Raw genomic sequence first — 27,957 nt, forward strand, 5'->3', positions numbered from 1 at the left:
AGTGCCCTGAGATAATGTCCATTATGATTTGGCGTTATACAAATAAACCTGAATTGAATAAATCATCAAAAAAAACAAAAAACAAGGATAAATAATAATAAATGAATGAATAAATTGTTGATGTATTGAGTCTGAATGAATCTTTGCAACAATTATAAAAGATTGAAAAGATGAGAACATCTGCATCTTCATCACTGGAACTACAACTTGTTGCAGTTCCTCCGCTCACACACTAGGAGTCGCCACCGATCCGGTTCCCAAACCGGAAGTGGTTTCCACATGCAGCCGGTGCGGAAGTGTTGGGTTTGTTTTGATGTTTCCGAGTCCAACGTGGTTCTGCGGCTCCAGCGGGATGTGCTCTCTACCTTCACCGACCACAGGAGCCGTGTCACCGGCCGAGCCCCGAGCGGAACACAGCGGGGAGGAGGAAGAGCAGAGAGGGACGAAGAGGAAGATGTCTCTGTCTGAGTGAGTGGTTTGACAGAGTCAGGAGCTAACGGCTAACAGAGCTAACCCACAGCTGCATGTGCTCCACAGCTGGTTCATCACAGGCTCACTTCCACATGTAGTTTTCACACTGAATGTTAGCATGCTATAAATAACTCGTGTTATAATCCTCAACCTCTAACATGATGGACTATAATCCAAATACATTGTTTGGTTCAATCAAATGTCAACAGAGGTAAATAAAAAAGTCCTCTCCTGACCCTTTTCACTTGTCTTGAATGGAAAAGCTCTAAAGTAAGAAATGAAGAAGAATTAAGAGAAGACATTTTATTCGTTACTGAGAGTCTCATTTATTACACAGAGAACAAGTGGCCCATAGTGTTGGAGGAACCACAGCTCCTCAGGAAGGAGGCTGTTCATTTAAACATAGATTATATTCATCAATTATTCATAGAGATTAAAACAAAGTAAATTAAAACCTCAAAACTATTATTGTGAGGCATTTATAAAATGAAGGAGAGCTCTCTTTCTTCATCAAGATCAAAATGTAGAAAATAGTTTGATTCCTGGATCAGCACCGACATTTAAAGGGTTCTTCTCTGAGCCACATCCGTCCACCAAGTTTACCGGTGATATGTCCTGTAGTTTCTGCATAACTATGCTAACAAACAAACTCTACCTAAAGACAAGAGAGGAAGCATTTCCTGAGCTTCCAGAGAAGTCGGGCAGCCTTCTAACAGTTTACGTTTCTGCAGTTCTTCTCTGTTTGACTGTAAAGCGGCTCTGTGTGTGTCTGTAACATTGACATGTTGTGTTTCCAACAGTTGTGTGGTTTGTCGATCTGAGGAGGCAAAGTACAGATGTCCTGCCTGTCTTACACATTCCTGCAGGTGAGAATATTTCTCGTTTATACAAGTTATACTACAAGTATTTAACTGCAAACTGTTTAATAATCACTGTCTATCTGGCACATGTACCCACATAATGTGTATATTTTATATTGCTACGAGGAAGCGGCAAAATTAAAGAGTTGTATGATTTGATCCTTTAGTTTGGAGACTAAAGATTAATGCTTCAATTCCACGAGTCCTGTCCTTTCTGAAATGTGCATGAAAACCTAAATGTTCTATGAACCCTTGCACTGTTATCAGAGAGCTCAGTGTGGTGCATCGCAGGACGACACTGTTGGAAAGGAAAAGAAAAAACTTGATACCGAAGAAAAACAAGGAAAGACTTTGCCATCCGTCTTGTTGAAAGCCCAAGCTTTGATTCGGCTAAAAATGTTCTCCCTTGGCTGTTCACCCGAAATCTCCCCGTAAGATTTAAAGTTATGTAATGTAAGACAAGACAAAGACGGTGCTGGGTGCATGAAGTCTTTCAAGGAATCTTTTGTGTGTGTACTTGACCGTATGCGATGGACAGTGTCAGTAGAATAAGCAGAAAAGGTGAGGAGTGCTCCTCGCTCCTTCCACACGGTCTCTGGATACAGTCTCTGTCAGACCCCGGCCAAATACCTGTCTCCATCCAAGTGTCTTTCCATGCTTGTGTTACATTGTTTTTTTTTTCTAATGATGATGATTTAATTTAAAACAGTTTCAGTCAAAAATGTGTGTGAGCAGTCTTGGATGAAGTATTCAGGTTCTTTATCTAATCAAAAGTAGTAATACAACTCTGATAATACTATATTACAAGTAAATGTCTTGCTTTCAAAATATACGTAAATACAGGTATTAGCTAAATGTATGTTATTAAAGTCTCAAAAGTAAATTTACTCATGCAGCGTAATGGCTCCTTTTATTTTTATAAGATTAGATAAGATATTCCTTTATTCGTCACACCATGGGGAAATGTGTGAAGTATGATATGCAGGACTGAGACAGTTGATAGACAGGAGATTATTCAGCTACAATTTCAACCAGAATGTCACTCAGTACACATACCTCCTCTGCCAAGGCCCACTTAGAGTCAGTCAAGCTGCACCAAATAGATATAAGTCCACTCAATCTGCTTTTATCATCATACCCATGAATTATTCTGTCTCACGATGTAACAGTAAGTTAGAAAGAATTAATGGATCCTCGAATAAAAGTAGAACACTAGATAGTAAATAGGGAGTGGTGTCTGACTCTGATTTTGTTTCTGTTTATTTTCCAGCTTGTTGTGTGTGAAGAAACACAAGGAAAAGTCTGGATGCAGCGGAGTCAGAGACAAAGCGGCCTTCGTGTCCCTGTCACAGTTTGATGAAATGGCTCTTCTGAGTGGTCAGCACCTCCCTCACTCCTTCACATAATGAAAAACTGAAAATACTTAGAATAATGTTAGCAGTATTTATCTAAACCCCTTTGGGCAGACACTGTTGAATTTCGATTTTTAATTACAAGTTGGGAGATTTTGAACATACACAGTTAATTTTAGGGTATTTTCATGAGTGTTGCTATAAGAAATATATTTTTTCTCTTACTTTTGTATTTTTACCGTTTGTCCTTTACTGCAGACTACAGGTTTCTGGAGGACACAGGGAGATTTGCTGATGGTACCACCAGGGACCGGCTCATCCGGGCTCCTCGCACCACTTTTAAAGTACGTCCTCGAACAACAGAACAGAAACTTAATCAAATATAAAACAGATGTATTCAGACATCATGCGGTATGTTTTTCTTAGTTTTATTAGATTTAAATGTGAAAAGCAGAGTGAATTGTGTTGTTAATAACAGATTTCCTCTCTGCTTTCCTGTCACTGTTGTTCTCATGTAAACTTTATACAATTTTCATATCTACTCACTTCAGCCGAGACTGATCTCCTGAGTGAATGTCAGCAGCTTAAGGTAAAAAGTTAATGCAGGGTCAAACTTAAGAGATTTAAAGTGTAAAACACGATGTTGAGGATTTGACAAATTGAACAGTTTTCCCCTGGAGCCAGAACAGACTGATCCAACTCTAAACGCACTCTTCAAAGATCTAAAGATCACTGTCTGTGTTCATCACATTTCTGAATATTTCTGACATTTAGTCATTAGCGTCATCGTACAAAGCGCCGGACGCTGCCTTGAAAAGAAATGTACACATGCAGAATCTAGATGCTCAAATTAAACGGTGCACGGTAGATTAAGGGCTTTGTCAGTTTACCACGTGACATTTGATACAAACAAACATTGTTTAGCTGCATTTAATTTGTTTATTTGATTGTATAAGTATTAGTATTGGATTTTATTTTGATGCAATAGAGGTGATGCACTTGCAGCCAATGTCTGTTTCTGAGTTCAGGATCTTGCCAGTGAAAGATATTCCTGATAGAAATAAAATTATTTTTCCGCCCGCACAAAGTTTTTACTGAGTGAGTGAATGTGGAAATTATTTTGGAAGCCGACCTCAGGGATTCACGCCATTGTTGACTCGAAAAAGATGTGTGCATGAGATGTTGAATCCTTCAAAAGTAATTGGACAGAAACACAACTATGATATTTAACATTTCTTCTAAAGTCCTCTGCAGTTTGTGTGTCTGTAGTTATGTCATTCCTGCTGCTCTTACGCCAAACCACAGACACTTTTATGTAACATTCAGCGTCTCTGCCAGTCTGTCCGTTCCACTCATATTAGAGCGATGTCTCAGGATCGCTGTGAGGGAATTTCTCCAAATTTGGTACAAACATCCACTTGGCCTCAGAGGTGGAATGATTAGATTAGATTAGAACCTCAGAAACCTTGAATACGCAAAATCTTTGGAACACCTCAAGGGAATCCCTTCAAATTTTCCCTCAGGAACTTTCACTTGGACCCAAGATGAACGTTTGGTTTTAAAAGGTCAATGTCAATATGTTTTGTGATCTCACTGAACAGCTCCTTCTAGCCTTGTGTGGAATGGGATATTTCAAGGTTGCTTTGAGGAATTTCCTTCAACTTTGGCTCAAACATTCACTTGAACTCAAAGAGGAACTGATTCGATTTTGGTGGTTGAAGGTCAAAGCTGCTGTGTCCATTAGGAACATGTTTCTGTCATAATGTGAAATCTCAACACCTCGAGTGACTTGGAGTCAAGAATCAACCTTCTGGTTTTAAAAGGTCAAGTTGAACCTGTTTGGTGATTTCTCTAAGTGTTTTTTCCTGGGTTCATGTGATGTGATATTTCATTGACGCTTCGAGGGAAATTCTTCTTATTTTTATCTTTAATCGTCTTATTTATAGCAACTGATAAATCGGTATCGGAAAGTTTTTACTACCTAATATTGGTATCTACGTTGCTCTTCTCCCTCTAGTGTTCGGCCTTCAGTCAAAGCTCAAGGTCACTGAATGTATAAAATGTTTTTCACCTCTGGGATGTCTTTAGGAAGCTTCTTCAAACTTGATTGTCACAGGCGAAGGTCATTGTGACATCATCAAAACATACGTTTAGCCAAAACTCACGAAAAGATTCATACACTCATTATGGCAAAATACACTCAATACTTTTGTATTCATCTCCTTCAGAGTCTTTACTATATGTAGTTTATGGGCCGACGTGGATGTAAACTGCTGCTCGACTGGTTGGCGGAGGCGAGCGACTGTGAGTCGGTAAATCCACTTCGAGGCAGCGACTGTTCCTTGGGTCACAAATCAATCAAAATAATGAGGCTTATTTGCAGCAAAGTAAAGGCTTGGCACAGGAGGACGAGAGATTTGATTTTATTCCAGATCACTCCAAGCACAGCAATCTGTTATTGGCCCTTCGTACGGCCCTGACTTTTAATAAATCTGTTTTACTGTCTCTGTCTACCCGTCAATCTGAAGTCATGAAGAAGCAGCAGGAGTGCCAGACAGGAAAGACTTGTCCTTTCAGATTTAGATGAGAGCGGTAAAGAGAAGTTCAGGTCATCCTCAGTTTGATTGTTAATGAAACTTGCCCAGCTGGATTAATGGATGCAGAACAGATGTGTGGTATTTAGATCAATTTGTTCTCAGACAAGATGTCTCCCCCACTGACTTTTCCATTGAACTGAAATGTCACACAGTCTGTGGTCCCAAAAAACTCGGTTCCAAGGATGAGAACAGGCCCTTTGTTCTACGACCTGTGTCACTGGATAAGGCTGATCTCATCAGCAGCATCTTTAATAAAGCACATTATTGTCTGGTGCTGCTGTGAAATCTTAATTAACGATCAAGTGGCTGTTGTGTTTGTGAATCTGCTGTTTTCAGGCCATATCAGCGCATCTTTCTACAACATGAATGTATTTAATAAATGATCTGTGTTTGCTATAGAATAGTGGCTATTCGTTTTCTAAAGCTCTAATATACACATTCAAACTGTTTGTTGTTTGTCAGCCCAAATTAAAGATGTGCTAATGAACACTGTCTTTAATTTCTGTCATCCAGGCAAAGAGGCTGGCAGCCTGTGGCCGAAAGATGAACATCACTCTGAGGTTCCTCCCCATCACCTTCACCAAGAGCAGAGAGAACTCCACCGTCTTCCTTTCAAAGTAAGTAGCTCAGATGCACATTACAAAGACTGTATGTCTACTTCAAATTGGATAGTGGAAGTGTTTGACAAAGCTGCATCCATCCACCAAGTTTCATGGTTCGTCTGTCCTGTAGTGTTTTTGCAATGCTGCTAACTATCATAAAAACACAATCTCCTTGGTGGAGGTAATAACTGGGATGGCGTTTAGTAGAGTTCATACCTCTGCCAAGGTCAAACAAATCCAACACACGCTTTTCTAGAAAGTGATAAAAAACCTGGATCTGTCTGTTCGTCCACAACTGCTCCAAAGCAGGTTCTTTCCAGGCCCCAAACTTTCCACCAAGTAACTCTCCGTCAAGAACAAAGTCAGTGTTTGACTCAAACAATGTCAGAGTGCTGATGTGCTCGGTCACCAAGGCAACATTTCATGGTTTTCTGATGAGGTTAAGTCCTGTGTCGTCTGCAGCAGAGCGAGCTTCATTAGTGATGTTTAACTTAACCACAGGATGGCACTCTTGTTAAGCCTCACAGCATCAGTGCTGCCTCTCCTCAGGTTATCTCCAGGCATGATGATGAAACACGGACTTCTACTCATGTCAGTGTAAAATAAAGTTACCTGAGGCAGTGGAGGTCTCACCAGTCTATAACTGACTGAGCTGGGCACAGGAGGGGGTCGTCTCCAGCTGCTGAGCTGTAGCCAGCTTGTCAGATATCATCAGTGTCTGAGTATTTACTACGTGCTGAACTGTAAATGTGATCCTAACACACCTTTCACAGGCTGCCAGCAATTTGGGCTTCAACCTAGTCAGAGCACGACCTGCTCCGCCTCCTCAGCTGCCCACATAGTATTTTATCAGTAATTGGCATATTTTAATAATGCCTTTGGCCTTTTTGTCATTATATGATAGATTTTTTTAAATGGGGATCATCACTTATTACATTTTAATAACCTTAAAACGTATTTAAACATCATAACACTCACTATCCTTTCATTTCAGCAGACCAAGAGTCCATGTGAAAAACCAGTTTCTGATTAATCTATTAGATGGTGAACGTGTAACTGATTAGTCTTATCTCCACAGATAATCAGGATGATAAGTAATCAGAAATGGGAGAAAAAAGACACCAAGTAATGAAAGAAGACATTTTCATCACTAAATTATCATCTAGATTAAAATGTCAGTCACAAATGAACAAACCATGGAGATGCTGTTGTTATTTAACTCGTCCCTATTGTTGCTTTAATGATGTATGGGAGTTGATTTCAGTTTAGTCAACACTGGCGTCTTGCAGTAATTTAAAGGATAAGGCTCATTGCTTCCTTGAGACTCTGAAGTAGTGAGTAATTCTTTCACATGGGCGTTTTTCCCAATGTTGCTGAATTCCACTGGTGGTCTCTTCATGTTTGGCACCTTTTCTTCCTCCTTGGACAAACTCCTGCCACTCATTTTCCCATTTCTTTTGAGGCCCGAGCCGTGCCACTCTAATCCCCCTGTGGAAGAATAGAGAAGGAGAAGAAGGGGGAGGAAAATGGTTATTGAACTGCATATTAAAATTTTACAAGTTTAAAATGCCATGGGGACAACATTGGGTGCCAATCAGGATTGCCACTAAACTAATTCTTTGTTATTCCCTCAGGCTCATTTCATGTCATTACTTTCCCTTTCACCACCCTCTTTTCCATCCTTAGAGTCCACCACTTTGTCACGTCTCTCTCTGGTGTGTACAGGCAGTGACTTAAACGTGCACGTCACATCTCAGGATGAGGGAACATTATGTCAGGTTATAGTAGCAGACTCTGCCCACCCTCCAAGCACACACGCCCCTCATTCCCGACTTAACACTTGTCAGATGGTGACAGATAGTTTTTGTAGGAAGAGACCAGAATGTCTCTTAAGGTTGAAGATATTTCATAAAGGTTGAGCCTCTGGGAAATGAGCTAAACTGCTCCAGCAAAAGACACAAGAAGAGTCTTTATGCTTTTTCTGCCATGACAGTATCCTAGGAGGAATTATGCTCCAGCTGCGCAGTCTTATGTCTTTGTTTAGTCTGGTTAGTCTCACCATGTCTCAGTGTGAGAGAGGATTATTCAACTAACCGCAACTGTGTACCAGATCAGCAAATGGACACAAGGGATGGGATGAAAGGTATACAATAAAATGTGAGGAACCGAAAGAGAATGTGCTTCAGAATGTAACGAGTACATAATATAAGAAGCAGATGTGTGAGCAGTGTGACTGCAGCTGGTTAGCGACATATTCATGCTACGCACTCGCAATGCCAGAGAAGGATCGTTACTGGCAGACAGCTGACGTGAACACTTTCATGCCTGGCGGTGGTGTGTGTGTGTGTGTGTGTGTGTGTGTGTGCATGTGTATGTTGAGTGTGAGCGTACGGGCACGGAGCGTGACTTAGTTAGCGTGCGTCTCGTTGATTAAATGTTTGTACGCAAAATAACGGCCATGCTGCGACTTTCTTTCCACCTCTTGCCGGTGACTAATTTCAAAAACAAGGTACGAACAGTAAAGAGTTTGACGAAAAATTACAGGTTGCCTCTCGGTCCAGCCCTTGGAGGGTAAGTATATAACAGCTGGCATTTGGCAGAACATGGGGAAGAAGTTGTGCTAGGGTGGAACTATGTTTTCTACAGCCTCAGCCTGGCATGGCAGGATATTTTTCCCATAGAGGACTTGAGTGGCCTGGACAATATATTACAGAGGTTGTTACTGTGCACAATAACTAAACGTTCGTCTAAAATAACCTCGAATAAATTGTAGTACGAGCTGGTGGGGATCTGTGCCATGTATGTGAGTATGTCGCAATATCTGGAATCAAACTCAATCAACTCAGTTCTCTCAGTTGAAGTTATTTGTTTCCAGATATTCACAGGCACTGGATAAGACTGAACTCTCAACTGCTGTTCGTTGATAATACTGTTTGCAGATGATGTAAAGCTATAATCAGTGGAAATGCATTTGAGGCACCCTGGTACTCACCTGGTCGAGTGTGTGGTTACAGCAGCAGTCTGGGTTCAAGCCCTTCGCTGCATTTCTCTACAACCTAAAGCAAAAATACAGGGAAGGAAAACATTCAAAAAAAGAAATGACCTGGAGCAACATGCCTCAGCTAAAGGTTGCAATACTGGAACAGTAGATAATGGGCATAATCTCAGTCCCTCCATTAAGCCTCAATTAATACAATTTGGAAAATGCTGTAATGTCGTAGCAACATTCATCACAAGTTTGCCGTAACCTGAGTGTGGAATGCAATATTGCACATGATAAATGAATGCAGTAGTGAATTAAATCAGACAGAGCCATATTTCACGTCAGATTTCATGGCTGAAGGATGACTATTCATCACTTTGCATGCTCAAGTGCTCTAAAATTCCGTTCAAATGAAACAATCAGCAGCAGCAGCTTTCGTCAAACGTTGTTTTAGACTCCAACAGACAGCCTTCTGGCCGCCATTGGCTTGATTAACCACTGCTGATGCAGAACAGAGTCTACGCCGGCTGCCATCGGAGGAAGAACTCCCATCAGAATGGCAGGCAGCAGTTTCATCAGCGTTGCAAACGCTGTCATCACAATTGGCCACATAACTGTGGGCTACACGCCGCTCTCTGGCTGGAAGTGACATTCCAAACTGTAAATTAACCAGAGATGTGAATGTGCTGCATGAGCTAGAGAAATAATGAATTTGCCCTGTGTCTCGTTTGGTTGACTTAATTTTAATAATTAGGTTTTTTTCTAATTTGTAGTTCAAATTGAATGACATTCCCTCAGCTTTTAATCCACACTGATTCTTCAGCCCCAGGGTTGGATACAAAATATCAGCAGCTATTGAATTACCTTGAAATTTGTTAAAGTCATTCATGGTCAACAGAGGACTAAATCTAATAAACCTATTATATCTAATAAATAAAAAAAGTTTATCATTTAACTTTTTAAAATATCACAGCTAACATGTTAAACCTGGTCCATCATCGCTGCGTTCAGTTTTCTTTTACATTCACACAAGTACTTTGACCCAATATGTGTTGGCACCATTGTGTTTTTTACTCTTCAGCGAAAGTAGGCCATGACTAAGAAAATTAAGATTCAAGCCAGAGCGTAAAGGACACAGCTGCCTGTAATTCTTGTCTCCCCTCCCTTCCTTGGATTCAACCACAGCTCTGGATATTTAGTTTATTTGTTGTATCTCAGTTATGAGGCCCCAAAGTCCTGTTATTTGACACCAATTTGCCACTCCAATGCTGGCATCTGCCTCTGATGACACATGGTTTCATATATATTGCGCCATTTGTGCTGGATCTGTCCAGCCTTTAATCCAGCCAGATGGATTTCTACTCTCACTGCCAAACCACCAATAAGGCTTTCTACTCTTCAGTGTTGATGACATAAGCAACTCTAATCACTTAACCAACAGAGTGTGTTCTTGTTAATAAATTCATCCATCCTGCTCAGAGTCTGCTTTATTTCTTAGTCTCCTACATGGATCACTGCAGCAAATGGGCTTAAACTAGTTCATCCGACCATGTCATTGAAAGGGAAAGTTTTATACCTGTTGTAAAGCAAAGCAAAAGAGCTGCTGTCCAATCCCTCGCCCAATAATCTTGAGTGTTTTGTATGCCTCTGTTGACTCAAAGCAATTAATCTATTAAATACAATTTTAACAGTTTCGCCTCGAAGGCATTCATGGTCATGCACTTTTATTGGACACATGGAAAATTACGTTTTGTGATGATGAAAATGAAAGAGCTTGACTTTTCTTTCTTGCTTACACATATTGCCAATGAAGTAGGCTAACAGAAAAACAAACCTGAAAACATGCCTGTTCAAAACATTTCACAGATTTAAACTTAAATCCATGCAATAAGCCGTCTGCTACCTAAAATGGCCTTTGTTAATGGGCAGTTTTCCTCCAAAAGGGATTATTCATCAAACAGCTTGTTGGACCACAAGAAGCTTAACTGTGGAAAACGAGATTGGCATATGGCCAGAATGGAGTGGAAAGTGTAAACACGTTTTTATTATTAATACTCAACCACTGATTGTTTTTGGGGACAAAATCTGATTCTTACACTTTGTTATATATGCACATATATATTCTTAGTTCTTTTTGTAAGATATGTATGATGTATTTAAACAAAATGTCACAATTTGTCCACTTTCAGCCTAAACACCAGACTTTGTGTATATATAAAGCTCTTCAAGTTGGTCGTTGCCAGGAATGACGACATCCTCTGCATTTAAAAATTTTTTTTAATGTGAAAGATAGAAGTGTGCTCGGGATCATCACAGTTGCTTGGTTGCATTGTGAAATCAGTCCCAAGACTCAGTTCAAATATAACTAGTATGCCACACCTCCGCTAAGGCCCAACTTAAAGTCTCGCACCGACGTTCATGCACTCATTGATATCTGAAGTCATCAAGATCCATGCATTATTCATCAAGACATTGCCCCCCCCAAAAAATGTTATCACATTGTTAAAGACCTGCCCCTTCTGTCTGCATCCTCACCAAATGTAATGGGTTTCTTCTTGGTCCAGGTCCCTCTGGTTCTCTGTAAACTTGCCTTTAACGTTTCAAGTATTCAGAAGTCTAGTGTATTGATTTTTAGCCATTTTTATTGCATAACCCATTGAGGGAAACACAGTGCTATTGTTCTGTCATTTAAAAAAATAGGCAGCCACTTGGAAAGCAACAAGGGATGACTGCTGCAATCATCCCCTATGTTAATTTTAGTAGTAATTTACAAATGAGACAAAATAGGCAGAATATTATATCCGGATCTCACAATTTCGCTTCTAGGGCTGATATTAAATCGTCCTGGCACCCCTCAGATAATCTAGACTCTGGGACTATTCTTCCTCATGTGTATTCAAACACAAAACACACAGTTGGTGATTGACACCCATTGAATAGATCATGAACCTAGAGATTTGAAGGAATCAGGATTTAATCCCTAGAGTAGTTAATCATTTGTACCATCCATTTTTCCCCACTCTATTCTGTCCATTAACAAATCCTATTTTATTCAGTCAGGCTTAGTTAATGTGGCCCAACAAGCTATTCGATGAATAATCCCTCTTGAAAGAAAAATGCCCTTAAATGCAGGACATGTAAGGCAGGAAATTTCTTTTGGCAGGAATTTCAACCTTTCAGCATAATCTTTGTGTGATTCAAGTGCATAATCTTTTTCAAACGAGCATGTTTTCTGGACCAATTGTTTCCTGTACTTAGGATAGAATTGTACCACACAACCGCCTTTTTACTGTTTGCCACTTTTCTCTCTTTGAGTTTTAATGCTTTGCTCATGGCCCTTGAGCAATAACTGCTGAGGGGCCAGGAAGTGCATTCTGTTAGTTATAAGGAGGTTCTGGTTTTCATAGCAATTGTACCCCCTGTACCCTCAGTGCTTCTGTTTGGACTTTTCTATCCTGCTTTCTCCTCGTTTTTCCTGACAATGAATGATGGCTCTTATCCCAGGTATGCACTGTGGCCTTGCCTGAAATTATTGCATGCATATTTGGGCAAGCCTGTTTTCCATGAAAGACATAGTTTCCATTCGTTGTAATGACAGAATAATGGCATCACACCTGGTGCTCCACCCTCATTTATTTGTACCTGCAAACACACACACATGCACCTAAGAAGTGCACGTGCACAAGTGAACCAACGATGAATGCCAGAACTGAGCGAACACATAAATTCCTGTGACTAAGGGGTTAGAGGTGATGGGTACCTCCTACAATTACGTAGGGAATCCCCTCCCAGCCTCTTGTCTTCTTCTTATAACTCATAACTACCTTTCATTGGGTCTCCTGCCTGTTCTGCACATATTTCTTTCTTCTTTGACCCATCCTGGTTCTGTTTCAAGAAAGAACAACATATTGCTGCCACCTGGATCCACAAAACAAGCATCAGAACTATCAAAATACACATGTAGCTGATTATGGAGTTTCTGACAATATGCTTCTCCTTTGTTTTGCTCATTATTTGCTTATTTCACTGTAGCTTTACCTTAACACAAAAATTGGCCCAAACAAAAGGGGATTTTGTGATAAATATTGAAAAACTCTTTTAGAAAAGAATTCTGTGGTTATTGTCCTGCATCCATTTGTGAACATGGGTATACCATTCAATGTAAAATACATATTTTATCTTAGGCCAAATTAGGGATGCATTTATTCTCACATTAAAATGCAGCTTTTAAATGGCTGCATCGGAGCCTGGATGTAGTTTTACATCATGATTTGTCAGCCTGCTTTATCAACACTTTGGCCCAGAGTAAAACAGAGACCAGGAGATTGGCAGGACATTCAGTATGCACAACAATGGTCCTCAGGGCATGAATCCTAATGACTTTGTTGATTTACTTGCTTATTATGAAGATCCACAGTCCTCCACTACAACATTTTTACATGCACCTAATAATCTGTATCTGTGTTACTTTAAAAGGAAGTATTTTCTACCCCCCAGAATTATTTGAAATCTTGTTTAATGTTTGATTCCAAGGACACAAAAGTTTTATATTAAACATATCAAAAGAAACCTCCAACTGCTCTAAATCTCTCTTGGTGAGTACGAAAGCCCTAATAACAAGGTCCCTCGCATGTACTTTACAATTAAACTTTGCGTTTTTCTGAGGGTATGTTTCATCTTCATTCCTCAGATCCATCAAGGCCTCAGTCCTCCTTCTCTGATGGAGAAGTGGTTGATGAATCTGCTCCACCCTATATGTGGCAAATTCTGTGGTCTCTGTCAACACAAGTCCTTGTAGTTATGTTCAGCGCTCCGTATGTGAGGTATAATGTTCTGGACGAGTTTTTGATGCCGTGCCAGTAGCTTATATTCTGTTTCATTGGGGAAACGATTGTACATTTCTGTGTTTATCTACAAAGTCATACCTGTCTTTAAACTCAGATACTTCTGCGCCTCTTATCCACACAAACCACATTCTAAGTCACGAAAACTGTCTTCCAATTTGCAGATTTTTTAAATCTCTGCTCTCTGTGTATCCATGTGTACAAGTACAACAAAGCCTTTCGTAAACAATGACATTACAGCTTACTTTGTGCATGCCCACTATTGCGTTGAGTAATGCACCAGAAGCAACAACAACAACCAGTTATAAAAAGCTCACTGAGCATGCTCACAGTGTTTTTCTGTGGTATATGACACAATCGTTGATGTTGACGTAATGGCCTCCTACTGGCCTGGCATCTTTGTCATTCATGTGTTCTCGTCTGGACGGTCTTGTCTTATATATATCTGTTAAAAGAACATCTGTCATCTGCAACATTCAAAACTGTTTAAATCACATCGAGTTACTGTAATCAGCAATTTATTGGTAATTTATTTAGATTAAAAAAGCTGGAATCACGTTGTCTTATATCTTCCACACTGTTTGAGATATTAGATTTTGCTGGCTATTTCTGAATCATGGTGACAGTAGTAAATATGAGCGCAGCAGCAGCAGCAGCTGTTTGGGGAATAAATGTTTGGTTGTAGAGCACGCCCAGCAACCCAGAAAACCCAACCACGTTTAATAGTTACTGCCCCAAAGCATTACCCCAGAAGAAGAGATCATTCTGTGATATCCACCAGCTGCTGTCCCTGTGTGTGTGTGTGTGTGTGTGTGTGTGTGTGTGTGTGTGTGTGTGTGTGTGTGTGTGTGTGTGTGTGTGTGTGTGTGTGTGTGTGTGTGTGTGTGTGTGTGTGTGTGTGTCATGGTCTCCATGGCAACTCTCATTTATTCACTTGCACACACACAGAGTCACACAGATGGACAAGATCTTGGAAGCAGCCAGGCGTATTGTCTTGGAGAGATTAAGACTGAATCCATTTAATGCTTAGAATTTAAACAAGGGCATTTGTGTTGGGGATACTGTGAGAGCACTGGTGACCTCATCTGTTGAAAAACGCACATCAAACACTACTGTTTTTTTTTTTTTTTTTTTACATGTTAAAAAAAAGCAGAACCTGAAAGTTAGTTTGTGTTTGTCTCATTCAGGGAGAAACTGTTCATGTGGCATCTGAAGCTCATCTTTCCTCAGGGCAGCACAGAGTTCAGTCAGAGGAGGTGAGTCAAGTAATAATAATAGTGAATAAGATATTCATCAGAATTCCTGTTAAAGCACGAATGGTGAGTATCAACGGCCCTTTCAAACATCAAGAGGTCAATATCATTAAAGTGACAATCATGATATTGTTTGAACTTGATGTTCTCTCACATTTGCTTTTTTCTCAACAATCTCTTTCGTTGTAGGGTGTCCGACAGTCAAACCTTGAAGCAGATCTTGACGCCTTATATCCATCCTACAGAGTCAGACCCTGTGACACGCCAAAAGTGAGCTTTGTCCCCTTCACTGTTAAGTTCCATGTCTTATTTTTCTTCTCGTTGTTTGCTGGAGTAGCAGCTACAGGTCGTTCTGCCCTCTTGAGCTTTAATTGAAAACTCTGAATCCTTAGCAGTATGCCAGAGGTATTGACTGAAATATATTTAGCCGTGCTACTGTGGGTTTTTCGTTCGATTTATTGCCACTGACCAGAGTTCCTCCTGAATCGTGGAGGAGAGCCAGAAACCTGAGGATCAATGAGTTGCTTTCGGTGGTAGAAATTCAACCACTTGGTTGTTTTGCTTCAGTCATTGGACTCATGAATAGAAACAGAAAACTTAACAATGTAATAACAGGCCCAGAAATCAACACTGGTTTGATATGCGGTTTGGAAGACCTTTAAGTTCAAGGATAATGACAGCTTGTTTTTTTTTCTCTTGAAAAGTTCAAATGAGCAGTTTCACTGTTGTTAACCGCTGTGAAGCTGTGTTTAGTTTGTGGATTCTCTCGATCATAACAACTGGGAAAAAAGTGGAGAAAACCAAGCTAATTGAATTTCTCATGGTAATTGCTGATGAAACGTAGCTTCAGTGATATCTGCACTTTTAGCAGCGAACGGTAATAATAAACACAACCAGCGATTTCAGCACCAGTGTGACGCAGTTACATTCATGTGTAATTACATCACACAGATTATGAGCTTTGTGTATTGCTTAAAACGGATTTGTCCAGATGCAGCCTGAGCATCGCTGCTGTAGATATGAAGCAGCTGTTAAAAACAGTCGATCAATAAGTCGATTATTAGAAAGTTAAAACAACATTATGTAACTTTTACTGAGCAACAGCGCCCTCTGATGCCCAGTGGTGATTCATTCTGTTGGGGTTCATGTCTGAGCGATGAGGTGGTTTTCATTTAGAAACAGTCAGCTCTGACTGCGTAGTCCCCTCACTGAACTGACACACAACTGAGCGGATATCATGGGATTTTACCCATGATCCCCGGCTTCCTGAACCAGAAGCCGCAGCTGCAACAAAAACACAAAACTCTGTTTAGAAACCTTGATGCTTTAAAAGTTTTCTCGCTGAATATTGGAGATAAATAAATATGTTTTTAACTTCTAATTCTTCTTAGCCTGATTCTAACATTTGGAGTTGCGACAATCCGTCAGCTCCGCACTTCTCACAGGAGATCATACCCACTCAAAACTCACAAAGAGCCAGTACAGACCTTCAGGGTGAGGATGGTGAATGAGAGAGGAAACATTCTCCATATTCCAAGTCAGTGATCCATCAAGGTTATTTTGACGCTGTATAGTTGCTTTAATTGGCAGATATTTTATCAATCAATCGATCATTTCAGTTGTTCTCCCAGTGAGAATTAGACTTCTTCTCCAGTCCCAGCTTCAAATGAGACTAATGTTCGTCTTACTTTATCATAAGGTCATCATCTATCATGGTTGAGTGTCTTAATGTTAATGTGACTTATGATTTTTCTCTATTTTTCAACATTTGGTTGAGTAAAAGATTAATTAGGAAGAGAACTCGTTAAAAAGCACAGAACTGCAGTGGCTGTAAAGTTTGAGATTTACTTTCTGGCCACACCATTCTTCATCTAAAAATATCAGCTGTTTTACTGCAGCCTTGGTTTTGATGACCTGAATCAAGTCACGCCAGACCAGAACCCCTGTAATTGAGTTTGGCAGCAGTGTGTTCAGGGATCATGCGTCAGTTCCAGACTCAGTACAAATCAGTCTGGGTGTAAACAAAGGAACGGATACGATTATTTTATTTTGAAGACTTTTCTCCTTCTTACAACAGACAACGTGAGGGTACATGATGAATTTAACATTTAACACTGATCTGTGCCACCTCACTCGAATGTTAATGTTCTCATTGAGCCAAACTGAATAAAATAGGTTTATTTTATTTCAGAGCAGCAGAGAAGAAAACTCAGTCAGTGAATCAGTTATTCTGATGCAGTTTAACATCCTGAACTTTCATATCAACCACCTCCATCCAGTTTCACTCACGCAGGATCAGTTTGGTTCCTCCTCGTGTTCCGTCTGATTCCCGCGATCCTCTTTCCCCACATTTATCTTTTTAATTTTGCTCGTGCTTCATTTTCTTTTTCATTTCCCGGGCTCGTGTTTCTCTCCTACATGACCTTCAGTCTTCAAACAAGGCAGGCTCTTTGGTTTTCGGAAACGCTCAGTATTTTAAAATCTGACCCTCTCACAGAGCAGCGATCTGACTCTTCTGACCTAAGCTTTGTGCTGATAACAGTGCAGTAAATGGTCTAATGTAAAACTACTGTAAAGCATATTGTAGACGGGTTTAGATCTCTGGAGAGACACCTGACTCGGCCCTGAGTCAGCCATTTAGACACAGCCTGGACTCACGTGAGCGGAGGTTAAATCTCCGAGGCTCGGGGGCTGTGGCTGCCAGTAGCAATGCGGGAGTGTCCCTTACACAAGATACTTCAGAGCCCATGCATACTGCGTTTCAGTCAACGTGCCAGACAAGTGTACATTTAGGTCTCTGTTATGCTCAATGGGCTCTTTGTGTTTTGACCTTTACCGTGGCCATTAGAAAAACTGCACAGTTAATGTACCCATATCTTTTTTTCTTGTCTATTTCAGATGATGTGAGTCTCTAATGTCCTGTGTTGATGTGAATTTCTCATCCAGGTTGAAGGTGTACGTGCACGCCCCGTCCAGTGACGTGAAGGTCTTCATGAAGGCAGAGGGGAGGAAGGCCAACTCTGTGAGGTGAGATTTGTTTCCTGTGTTATTTCACATGTTCAAAAATGTGAAATATTCTTGGTTGACTTGAAATGAACTGAGTTGAATGAGTTAAAACTGATATCATGAGCTAAAAGGGTTGAAGAAGGTGAATCCTTGCTGTTCAGGGTTTAATCCAGTTAAAGGAAGAAAGGCCTCTTCAATTGTCATTTCCAAGATATCTCCTTCTCCTCCTACAATCTGAAGCTTATTTTAATCAGAAATCAATTATTCCCAATCATATAGAAATCACGATCAAGAAATCAGGAACTAACGTTGGGCATAACTCAGAAATCCATTTTTTAAGTTATCTCTGCATCCTATAGGACTATAGACACGACTTGTGTAGATTGAAAAATAATTTCTGATCATATTGAAGGAGTGAATCATCATATGTATATATGACGTCATATAATGTAGTAATGCTTTCGCATTTTCAGCCAATAACATTAGAGACACAATGTTTTTATTTAGATTAACCAATCATCTATCATCATATGGTATATGTGCATTGAAATAAGGAATATATTACAATATGAAAAACTCAATCATGACTGATCAGGGTTTTTGCAGAATGGCCGTGGTTTGCAAATACCATCTTTTTATCGTATATATGCCTTTATTTAGTGCAGCAGTAAAGAGAAGCAAGAAATCACTCATGAGTTTCTGCACATCTTAAGGCAGTGGGTCTAATACAGAGGATGGGAATCGACACACTTTACAATAAATATGTTTTTAAAAATATGCTCACTCAAGAAAACAGAGTAAATATGCTCCAGAGTAGTCCTCAAATGCATGATGCAATGTTTTTAAAACCTTGTGTTGCAACTCTTGTTATTCCTCAGGCATCTTGTCCATGTTTGGCTCGGACTGTTTGATCAGACCTGCCAGTCTTGACTGGTTTCTTCACAATGTATAAAGAAATTCACTTAATCCCTGTGAAGCTACACAGACTTTCAGGAGCAAGGCCTGAAGGGGCTTTCAACATTGTTCCAAACTTTTTTTTATTATTATTATTTTTATTTTTTTATATAGGATCTACATCTCCCTGTCCTGTGTTTCCTCTCTCCCCACCCTCGTGGGTTTTATTAGGGTTTCATGAACATGGTATTAGTAGCACCCATTTGCCTCGCCTACTGTCAAATGCTTTGGCTGTTCTCCATTTCCACTTAGTTATGGAGTGAATGATGATCCCCGGTGTTAATAATCATTACCCCCCTGGCTAGAATGAAACATCATGAAACCTCCAATCCTTCATCCTCGTGGACACACATGCTCCTTCTTCATTTGCCCAGTGGCCTCGGCCGCACACACTTTCTATCAAGATGAGATATACCGTATGGCAGCATATAGAGAGGAATTACTGAGAGATGAGTAGAGATGTGACAGGCCAGTGCGAGCCAAGATTAAGTATGAACTGTCACCTCTAACCTTTTTATGAATTAAATGAAAGTTTAAATGCTTTTAAATCTTTCATTATTACTCATACCACACACCTTAACAATGGCAGCTTTACTGTAATGACATTACACTGAACACTGCATATCACAAATAAATAATATAATAATAATATAATAATACAACTCAATGTAAATTGGTTTTATGTTCAAAGGTCTCATTCAGTACCACGTTTGGCCTCTTGGATGGTTTGAAGCATTCACAGTTAGGTCTTTGACCACTCTCGTTCAAAACAATAAGAAAAGATCTACTTGGCTGACAGTGTCCAGTAGACACTTTAATGAATACTTACTCCATATAGGTGTAATTAAAATGTGTGATTAATAACCTTTTCCATCTTTCCTTAGTTTCTCCTCCATGATTATATATGAAGACTTGATTGCACTCACACACCACAAACAAGTCACAGATGTACCCCTCTGCAGTGTTATATCAGCGTGAGCCAAAGAAAGAGACTGTGAAAGCCAGAAGCCTTTTTTTCGATGTATAGATTCCCTTCCCTCACCGGTCGTAGCCACAGGTATATGCTATATGCATGCCTGTGTGTGTGTAATAGCTCACAACTGTGCACATGTTTTTGATGATTTTAGCAGATGCCTCATAGGACGAAGCCAAGGATTTCATAATAATATTAAATAGGAATTTAACTCACAAATCTTTTTTTTTTTTTTTTTTTTTTTTGCAAACCCACATCAGCTCATCTATACAGTGAACACAAGTGATGTCATCCTACCTGAAAATTGTCTGGGTCTCCCTTCAGAATGGCAAACATGCAGTAGTTGGAATTTGCCTTAAAGCTTTAATGGGAAAACGCTGTAACTGTACATCACGGCGAAAACCTAAAAAAACTGTCAGCAGATCAACTGAATAAACAGATAGAAAGAGAGAGAAAGAGTATGAAGTGATGCAGGCGTTTGCTCTGTTCACAGATCAGGTCCGCAGTTTGTTAAAAAAACTAGGTTGGCACAGAGTAGAGCACAAAACCACATGAAGACTTAAACACGCACACACTCATCATCATCAGCACATTGTTGAGTGACGTTAAGGAAAGTAAAAATTAATAATCCTTTATCCAATGTTTCCTGGAAATCCATTGAGTAGTTCCTGCTTAATCCTAGTGACGACAAACAAATGGACATGGGTGAAAGCATAATCCAACTGGAGGTAATAACAAAATATAAATATTGTCACATATTTGTTCGTAGACAATCAGAACATTTATTTTTCAATATTTTGTTGCTTTAAAATAGGACCATAAATATGTTGATTACAAAAGTAGTTTGTTGTCTTCAATGACTTCAGGCTTTGTGTAATGCACTGTTATTTAATCCCTACGCTACGGCAGCTTTACCCGTTTTGTGTTCACTTAGTGAAAGTAAGGTTGCTGGTATCAGGAACGGTTCATTTCAGGTGAGCCGCTTTCTTTGAATTTTGAAAGATGTGATTCATAACACTCGCTCTTAACTTAACAGCGTCACCCGTCATGAGAGAAAGATTTAATGTGTTCCTCCTAACAGCTTCTTACCTGGAAAAATCACAGTCATGATGAATTCAGATGATAAAAGAATGTCTCGACTGTGTCTTATCATGCCTGTGGTAGTGAGTAATTCACTGGTGTAAATCTCGCTCTTTATCTTTTCTCTGTCTGACCTCAGTTTCCTGTCGTAGCCTTGAAACTGGATTTGCACAATGAGGAACTGTCGTGTTTGCCATTCTGTTATTAGTGAGTGTTAATTGTCAACACTGTACTGACGGTGGATGAATCGAAGTGGCAAAATTAGGATGCTTGTGCTAATGAGAATCACCTTACATGAACTGGTAGAGTTTCATAATACGGCCATTGCCAAAGTGCAGCTCTCATAAGAAGAGAGACCCCTCCAAACTGAGGTCACATCCAAATTTGAAGGTCCCAAACCAGGTCAAAGCATTGCAGCCACAAATTGGGCCTTAGTTTGATGATACACTGACTTGATATGGTACGAATGGAGCCACCATTACCACTCTTCACCCAAAACAGCTGCTCTTGCTTTATGTAACTCTGGTGAGCAGCTACGATCTCCTGTGTAGCAGCTTAGATGGCCAGAATCAGGCCCTAAAGACTAATACCAGGACTGTAGCTCAGTTAAAAAGACTTAGAAGTCATTCAAATCTGGTGTTTATCTCCGGTTTTCAGCCAGGAAACATTTAAAATATGAAGAATTGTCAACAGTTTGGTGTATTTGTTACAGCAGCAGCTTATGTGGTTCCGGAAGCCAGGGATCATGGGTAATGTCAACATGAAAACAAGTTATTAGCTTTGACAACGAGCCTAACAGAATTAATTATGGCACCAGTCGTGTCTACTAGGTTGCCATTTGCCAAGTATAACACAAAGGTTATGATTGCATTATTTCCTGTCGAAGGTCTACAGGAATATCAACCAAGTCAAATAAAGGAGCTCTTGTGCTAAATTAAACATTGACGGGTGACCGGTCAACATCCTCTTACTGGAAAGAAGACGGACTGTGTCTGAAGAGAAGCATTCATACCCTTCTGGATGTTTGTTTGTGTTATTTTCTATGTTTATTTTTTTTCACTCCAGCCCAGAGATCCAGAAGATGCCATCTCGCCGTCCCTTAACCCCCCCTCACTGCAGTGTTGACCTGAAGAAGAGATGCTGGTTTTACATTAGCAGCCAGAGAAGCAAACCTCAGTCTACTCTTTTAACTACTGTGAAGTTTCTGTCCTGCACAAGCAGTTTGTTCTCTCTCCCACATTTGTGGCCAGCCCTCGTCTTAGTCCTCCTGAGCCCGTCGATCCGCTCTCCCTCAGCTTTGCCTGGAGCCATGTTCAAGTTTGTTTCTGTACAGCAGATGCTTCCCCCGGTCTCCTGCCATGGTGGACTTGTACTGGGTATTGTTACTAAAATAGCAGGGCATATATAGCAGCAGTTAATATTGCCTAATTCGTCAGTGTCACGGTTACAGTTCAGTACTATATCTGCTGTATAAATTTGTGGTTATACTTATTCTCCATTGCAGTCAGCCGCAAATGTTATGTCGCAATCATGGGCCAGGTTATTTGCAAAAAAGAGTCTATATATATATATATGTTCTGAATTTGCCTCCCTTGAAGGCAGAATGAAAAGCACGCTGTCATAGAGTGGCCAAGATCTGCTAAGCTGTCAAATATGGGGGATAATGCCACGGATCCAATGGCCACAAGTGGGGACTAGTTCATTACTGTCCATCATCTTCTGACACAGCCATGGAGCGAAAAAAAAACCTCCCTGAAGAGAACACCAGTCTCTGTTCTATTCATTCACCAGGACACTATATAGAGACCAGATGTGTGCGTGTTCGTGGCTGAGCCATCCAGTCGTGTTTCTAGAAATGATCCGAGCTCTAATGATCCCGTCGACACCGCGTACAGCCACGGTCTTCATCTTTGTGTTTTGTTTTAGCTTGCACGCTCACAGAAATAAATAAAAAACATCCATCAACATCCCATTTCTTAAAGACTAATTTGATAGAAACCTCATTTACAACCACATTGCAAATGGATGCAGATAGATGCAGTCCTAGATATCGTGCTTCTTCCTGCTGCATTATCAGCTCCACAGGCTGGTTTCACAGATTATCCTTCCACCATATTTTTGCGTCCAGCTTCACAGAGGCTATTTATACTTTTCTGATGTGGAGATCTGTCTGAAATACCATGCAGCCATTCATTGTACTGTGGCAAGACATTTCCTGTGGCTTGAGACTCTTACTTCTTTCCTTTATACTGTCCAGAAGGAAGTGCCAAAACACATCCTGCCGTTTATTTGTGGGATCATATGAAATCAATCTTTAGCCCACCTAAGACAAACTCTCCCAGGAGGAAGGGCTCTCTTGGAAACTGTCCATCCAGTAAAGACTTGTAACTTTCACATTATAGCAGAGGGCTTTGATTCCCTCGGGGAGTGTGTGTCCACCCGCGTGGTTTTCAGTCTGCCTGTGCTTTTAGCAGTAGAAACAATGGCTCAGTAATCGTCAGTCTGGCAGAGGCTTGACATCTGGGAAGGTTGGTGCCAGTTAATAGATACACCCCAAATATATGGTGCCCTGCTGTTTGGTGATGACAGTCTGAGCTGGATGGTTATGAATCAGTTGAGGCAATTTATGTCTCCCAAAAACATCTCGTTAACTATGCAGTGATTTATGACCATTGCTAATGCATGCCAGGGCTATTTAGAGACAAGACTAGACTGATGTCATCTCACACAAAGAGCTAAAGGATGAGCTGAGACAGCGGCTTCATTTACTTGAGAGTGACGCTTCTGAATCTCTGTAAAGCCAATTTTCATCTTTTGAGACGAACAACAACCAGGGTCTTCACTTTGCCAAGCAGTGACTCAAATCAGTATGAATCCTCAAAAGATGTTCACCCAATCAACACGCCATAGGCAGCTGGAAATGAAAAACTGCCGTTGCTGGAGAAAGAGTTTGGGCCATGTTTTGCTCTGTCTTTGCTGCTGCCTAGCACCTAAAAACTTGAAATTACCTCAAAGGGGTCTAATGTCACATAATTTACCTTCAGCATCATGTAATTGCGTTGTCTTGTAATCTCCTCTTTGTCTTGTGTGTGTGCCTCAATTTTATCCGGAATAGGTACCACGAGTTGGACATTCAGAAGAGCCTGAGGGACAACCTGAGTTACAAAACACTGATTGAATATCCTGTGCTGCATGTTGTACTCAGAGAACATTGGAAGGAGTATCCTCTAAAAGGACCAGGTAAAACAATTATCTAATCATAAATATACAAAAGAATATACACATTTCCTGCATCCCCACTAACCCGCTCTTTCTTTACTTACATAATATAATTTATCATCACTATATTAATACCATCTTTCTGTCACAAAACAAAAGTGTGGATGTACGACATGAGTCAAAATTCTACGTAGCCTCAAACCAACCCATCTCCACTCCCACGATTCCAGCAGAATTGTATCATGTCCTGGGTTTTCCAGCTGAGACTTTAAGACTCCTTGTTCCCGTATTTTTCACTATGGTAACACGCTACCCCAACGGAAATGAGTGTGCTCTGCACAGCATCATGCACACCATGTTAACCTCAGCGGTGACCATGGCCAAAAGGAGGATTAAACATGGCTTACTGTTGAACAGTGACCTCATGAGTTGTGACAGATGACAGAGGAAGGAGAAAACAGGAGGTCAGCCTTCTTTTGCCTCACCTGTTTGTCAGTCTCTTCCAGTGTTTATATCATGAAGAAGATTTCAGCAATTTCTGTCTACTCAGATCTGCACAGTGTGGCAAAACAGTGTCTCTCTGAGTCGGGTTAGTGTGGTCGGAATAGACCACAGTAACCCAGTATCATTACTCTGTCAGGCCCAGACGGGCTACATGACGAATAAGGTAATTTTAGTCTGAGTGTATGTGTGTTTTCAGTGATAAGGCCTTGGTGCAGCACTGTTTTGCTACAATGTTAACCATAGACACATCCTGATAGTTGCACATGCCAAAGCCTGGGAAGCCGGGCAGGAAGTGATAACAAGCAGTCACACTGCGGCTGCAGCACTTTCAGTGAGGATAAAGTCATGTTGATGTTCTTACATGCTCCGTACAGGAAGCATGCAGTCGGTCAGCGTTCTGGTCTGAACTACATGAAGCTGGACACCGTTGAATCCAGCAGCTTTGTGTTAACATCTGTACCCTGCTGTTGTTTGGGTCAGATTGTTGAATGATCTTTTAATGTACACACTTTCAAATGTAGCTGCCCTTGGTGGGTTTTAGTTAGAAGGTTATCCTCATCAACAGAAATGAGAACAATCACTCTGAGGCTTCTTTCACAGCATTTATTTTATAGAAAGTCTACTCCAACAAACTGGAGTCTGTTGACCTTGTTATTCAGATGAAAATGTGTCAGCTTCTGAAACAAGGAAACACATGTTGAAACAACAAGTGTGACGACTGGCGTGACCAATAAGGAGTATCCCAAATTGAGACATCTCACTGAGAGGCCCTGTTCACACTTGGTATTAACATACATCTCAAGTGACCTGATCACAAGTGGACAGCTGTGAGTTATTCAGTTCACATCTGGCATTAGAATACATCCCCACATTTGTCTTGTGATAGGATTTCACTTTTCTACTCCATATGCAGATAAACATGTAATTTTTGTTAGCGGAGACCAAACTATGTTGTTTTTAGCCGGTCTGAATACAGATGGCTCCGTCGCCGGAGCAAGAAGTGGCTGAGCGAAACAAATTGCTTCACGCGGTTTTTCTATTAAATAGGATTTTTACTGCTTTTCAAAAAGAAATAGAAAATCAAAACATGGTGCTCACTGTTAATATTGTGACAGAAGAATGTTTTTACACAACTAAATCTCAGATTGTAATTGATTCTCATGCTGTCAAATGTTCACACCAATAATATTTCTCTCTGACTAAAGCAGGTGCGTTTTTATTTACGGCCTGTTGAGAACGCAGAATCCGTAACTCAAACTGTGTGTGAACGTACCTCAAATTTATATGGTCAACGTAACGTGGGCCCTTTACATTATGTAAGTAACAGCCATCCTTTTAATTCTCTCATGTTACAGCACATATATTAAAAGTTGAATTGCATTAATCTTTCATAACATTGCCTCAGTTAGACACAGGCTGAAATGTGTTGGCCAACGTCTCTCAGGTTCAAAGTAAATTTTAACGCACATCATTTCATGCATTTTATGATTCACCAGACTGTGGGGACATCTTTTTGGGGAAGTAATTGACGATAATTCACAATTACTGTTTATTGTCATTTATTCTGCACTCTTTCTTTCACACATGTCCACCCAACTTTATTACATAACTAATTGCTTGGCACGCTGCCTCATCCTGGAAGCCAAAACATGGCGTCATAACTCCCAAACTTACTGCACTGATCCTCGCTTTCTCACCGTTTCTGCTCAAGCATGACCCCCCGCCCGACTGCACCTCAGCATTTTCACGATCACTCTGATCACTTGTGTATTAGTTTAAACATGTCAGAATTATACTGTTGCAATAGTCTTGTTTAATCATGCATAAAATGGGTTCATATTGTTTCAGCTGAGCCTGCGTCAGCCCGGAGTAGTTTTGAAACAAAGAGGGAAGAGGTGGATCACAAGAAGGAGGATGTGACCACAGTTTCACCATCCCCGCTCGGGTCTCGCACAACACAAGGAACCCACGGCTGTGTGGGAGCCCGAGAGACCAGCCCTGAAACTGAACCTCCACAGGAGAAAAGGGCAAAGAGAGAATCAAGGGAGCAGGAGGTAGAAGAGGGGGAGATTACAGACGCTAGCGAAGACGAGGAAGAGGTGGAAGATCATGCTGAAGAAAACAACTTGCGTGATAATAGCGTTGGTGATGCCAAAAGCTCCACTGGTGACATGCAGGTTATTACAGATGAGCTTGTGGATAAATACAGTGATAGCAGCAGGGATCAGTGCTTAAATGAGGCTATTACTGGTTCCACTGATGATATTTCAACGGCCACAGACAGGAAGCGCTGAGGGCAGCAAGAACACGGAGGAGACAGTGAAATAGTCAGGGCCTGCTCATACCCAGTTAAAGCTCCCGACAGCTGTGGACTGGAATTCTAATACCCAGATGTTCACGATGAAATGATTGCGGACACAGACGTATCTGACAGAAAGTCAATCATCTGTGGTTTCAGTATTTTTACCAAGTGTATTGTTGTGTATAAAGAGAATCATTTCTATGTTGCTGTTTATAAGTCAGGTTTAACCTTGTCTGGAAACATCATTTCTTAAATAAAGACTTTTTTTTTTTTGGAATATCTTTGCGAAGCTTGTTCTTTACCTCAAACAGATGTTGACCATCTTCATCACACAAGTCAAGTTGTTGTTTTGTGTGTGTGAACTTCACAAACCAACAATTGGTCAAAACGTTCCCTTGTTTGTCGAGGCCTCTAAGCCTTGAGTTGAGATTGTTTTGTCTGTCACTAGACTGTGAACAATTTAAAAAGGACTCTCTGCACATTACACTCTAAACTATGTCTTTGAATGTAACACAAATGAGGTAACGTGTCCTTTTGTTGACTGTTTTAATTTAAGGGAAACCAGCCGCACGCTGTTTCACAATCACCTCTGAGTCTCAGCAAATGTCTCCTCTCCATCGAGCTTCAGTGAGAGCATTAGTCTAATTTTTCCATCAGCTAATGAAAGCTGACGTTGACGCGTTTGTTTTTCTGACACCTCTGGCGTTTCTCCCTGTGTGAATGTTCTTACGCACGTGGTGCCTCTGTGTGTCGTCTTCTGACTTGACGTTGGTTCATTACGACAACAAGGTGCCAGTACTAACTGACAGTAAGGCCCGTTGGTGGGGCCTGCGTTTATAGATGTGTTTTTATAACCTCTGCTAACCTCTTTTGGATGTTAACCCCTACGGACAGGCCGGCTTTGATGTCTGCACTGTGATGACTGCGATGACGCATTTTCCACCCCTCTGCCGTCAG

General features: G+C 40.6%; 1 protein-coding gene across 1 annotated transcript; it reads left to right on the forward strand.

The window, feature by feature from the left end:
• Positions 1-252: 252 nt before the first annotated feature.
• On the forward strand, positions 253-27,271 carry znhit6 (zinc finger HIT-type containing 6). Its single transcript, XM_020098307.2, has 10 exons — positions 253-468; positions 1,272-1,337; positions 2,602-2,708; positions 2,942-3,027; positions 5,794-5,897; positions 14,897-14,965; positions 15,152-15,232; positions 17,909-17,989; positions 24,091-24,215; positions 26,547-27,271. The coding sequence occupies exons 1-10, from the start codon at positions 314-316 to the stop codon at positions 26,990-26,992; spliced, it is 1,320 nt and encodes a 439-aa protein (XP_019953866.1). The 5' UTR covers positions 253-313; the 3' UTR covers positions 26,993-27,271.
• The last annotated feature ends 686 nt before the right edge of the window (positions 27,272-27,957 follow it).

Source organism: Paralichthys olivaceus, chromosome 3 (genome assembly GCF_024713975.1).
Source record: "Paralichthys olivaceus isolate ysfri-2021 chromosome 3, ASM2471397v2, whole genome shotgun sequence".
Lineage (NCBI taxonomy): Eukaryota > Metazoa > Chordata > Actinopteri > Pleuronectiformes > Paralichthyidae > Paralichthys > Paralichthys olivaceus.